General features: G+C 52.1%; 1 protein-coding gene across 1 annotated transcript; it reads left to right on the top strand.

The window, feature by feature from the left end:
• Positions 1 to 809: 809 nt before the first annotated feature.
• Positions 810 to 1,220, top strand: LOC140470615 (histone H3). Its single transcript, XM_072566663.1, has one exon. The coding sequence runs from the start codon at positions 810 to 812 to the stop codon at positions 1,218 to 1,220; it is 411 nt and encodes a 136-aa protein (XP_072422764.1).
• Positions 1,221 to 1,745: the final 525 nt, after the last annotated feature.

Below are 1,745 nucleotides of genomic sequence, written 5' to 3'. Positions count from 1 at the left end.
GCAGGTGGTGGATTTGGAATGTGATTTTAAACAAAAACAGATCTGGAGTTGATGACTGTTGTCAGGAACAACCAACCATCTGGTTCAAAATTGAAGACTGAGGTGAGAAGGAGTTTCTTCTCTCTAAAGGTTGAATGTCATTGGAATTCCTTGCCACAGAGAGCTGTGTGTGGGGACAGGAGCAGGTTTAAGGCTGGAATAGATTCTTGATCAGTCAGGGAATTGAGATGTTTCATGTTAAGTGCAGGAAAGTGAGCATGAGGAATGGTGCATCAGTCACGATGCTATTGAATGGATGAGCAGCCTCGAGAGGCCGAATGGCCTTCTCCTGTTCCTGTCTGTGATGGTCCTTAAGGGAGTGAAATCTCACCTCCTTACCCACTCTGCTCTGCACGTGATTCCTAACCCTTTGCAAACTCTTCATTGCTGACCCAGTTCAGACTGACTCAGAGAGAGATTCAGCGCAGAGTTCTCAACATGAGCGACAGTGCAGCCGCCGAAACGGCTCCTCCAGCCTCCGCTCCCACCAAAGTCAAGGCTCCCAAGAAGAAGGCGGCGGCTCCCAGGAAAAAAACACCCGGTCCCGGATTGGGAGAGCTGGTTCTGAAGGTTGTCGGGGATATCAAGGATCGTAAAGGGACGTCTCTGTCCGCAGTAAAGAAAGGGCTGGGGAGAAGCGGGTTGAGGGACAGGGCTGTATCCAATCCCAGCTCTAGGGCGGGCTCTCCATTCCCTTAAACAGGCAGCACCGCAGCAGCCTCAGCATTGACAGCAGCAGCCTGTGTGTGTGTTACAGAGAGTTGGAGAGAATGGCCCGAACCAAGCAGACAGCGCGCAAATCCACCGGAGGGAAAGCTCCCCGCAAGCAGCTGGCGACCAAAGCGGCCCGCAAGAGCGCTCCGGCCACGGGCGGAGTGAAGAAGCCTCATCGCTACAGGCCCGGCACGGTGGCTCTGCGGGAGATCCGCCGCTACCAGAAATCCACCGAGCTGCTGATCCGCAAACTACCCTTCCAGCGGCTGGTGCGAGAGATCGCTCAGGACTTCAAGACCGACCTGCGCTTCCAGAGCTCGGCGGTGATGGCCCTGCAGGAGGCCAGCGAGGCTTACCTGGTGGGACTGTTTGAGGACACCAACCTGTGCGCCATCCACGCCAAGCGGGTCACCATCATGCCCAAAGACATCCAGTTGGCCCGCCGGATCCGCGGGGAGCGCGCCTAAACGGAGCCTGGCCGGCCCGGCACATTCACCCCGAGAGAGAGAAACACAACGGCTCTTTTCAGAGCCACTAAACCATCCAGAGAGAGCGGGAAACGATAGGGGATCTGAGAACATGACAGTAATTTGCTCTTACCGCAATAAGTTATTAAATATACTTTGAATCCAGCCTAACCGGGGGGAGGTAGTTGGAAAACACTCAAGTTTCAGCGGCAGTGATTAGAACATGATGAACGTTCTGTAACTTTTACACAATATATTAGGTAGGGAAGTGTTAATTCCAGATGGAATCTCCTCTCTCCTCACTGTCTTCCTTGGTGTTCCCACCAGCTGTAACTATATAATCATTGCTGAGAAAGCAGGCGGGAAAAAATGGCGCCAAATCATCAACCGTTATCTTTCAAATTTGAAAATCCCGCCACGATGTAGATCAGAGAAGGCCATTTTACAGAAAGCAATGCATTCGTACTCCGTCGTTAATTTGCTTTTCGTTTATAAAAATACAATTCACGCGATCTTTCTTTCGGG

This window comes from Chiloscyllium punctatum, chromosome 52 (assembly GCF_047496795.1).
Source record: "Chiloscyllium punctatum isolate Juve2018m chromosome 52, sChiPun1.3, whole genome shotgun sequence".
NCBI lineage: Eukaryota > Metazoa > Chordata > Chondrichthyes > Orectolobiformes > Hemiscylliidae > Chiloscyllium > Chiloscyllium punctatum.
Note: the sequence above shows the minus strand (reverse complement) of the source record. Positions and strands in the feature narration are given on the sequence as shown.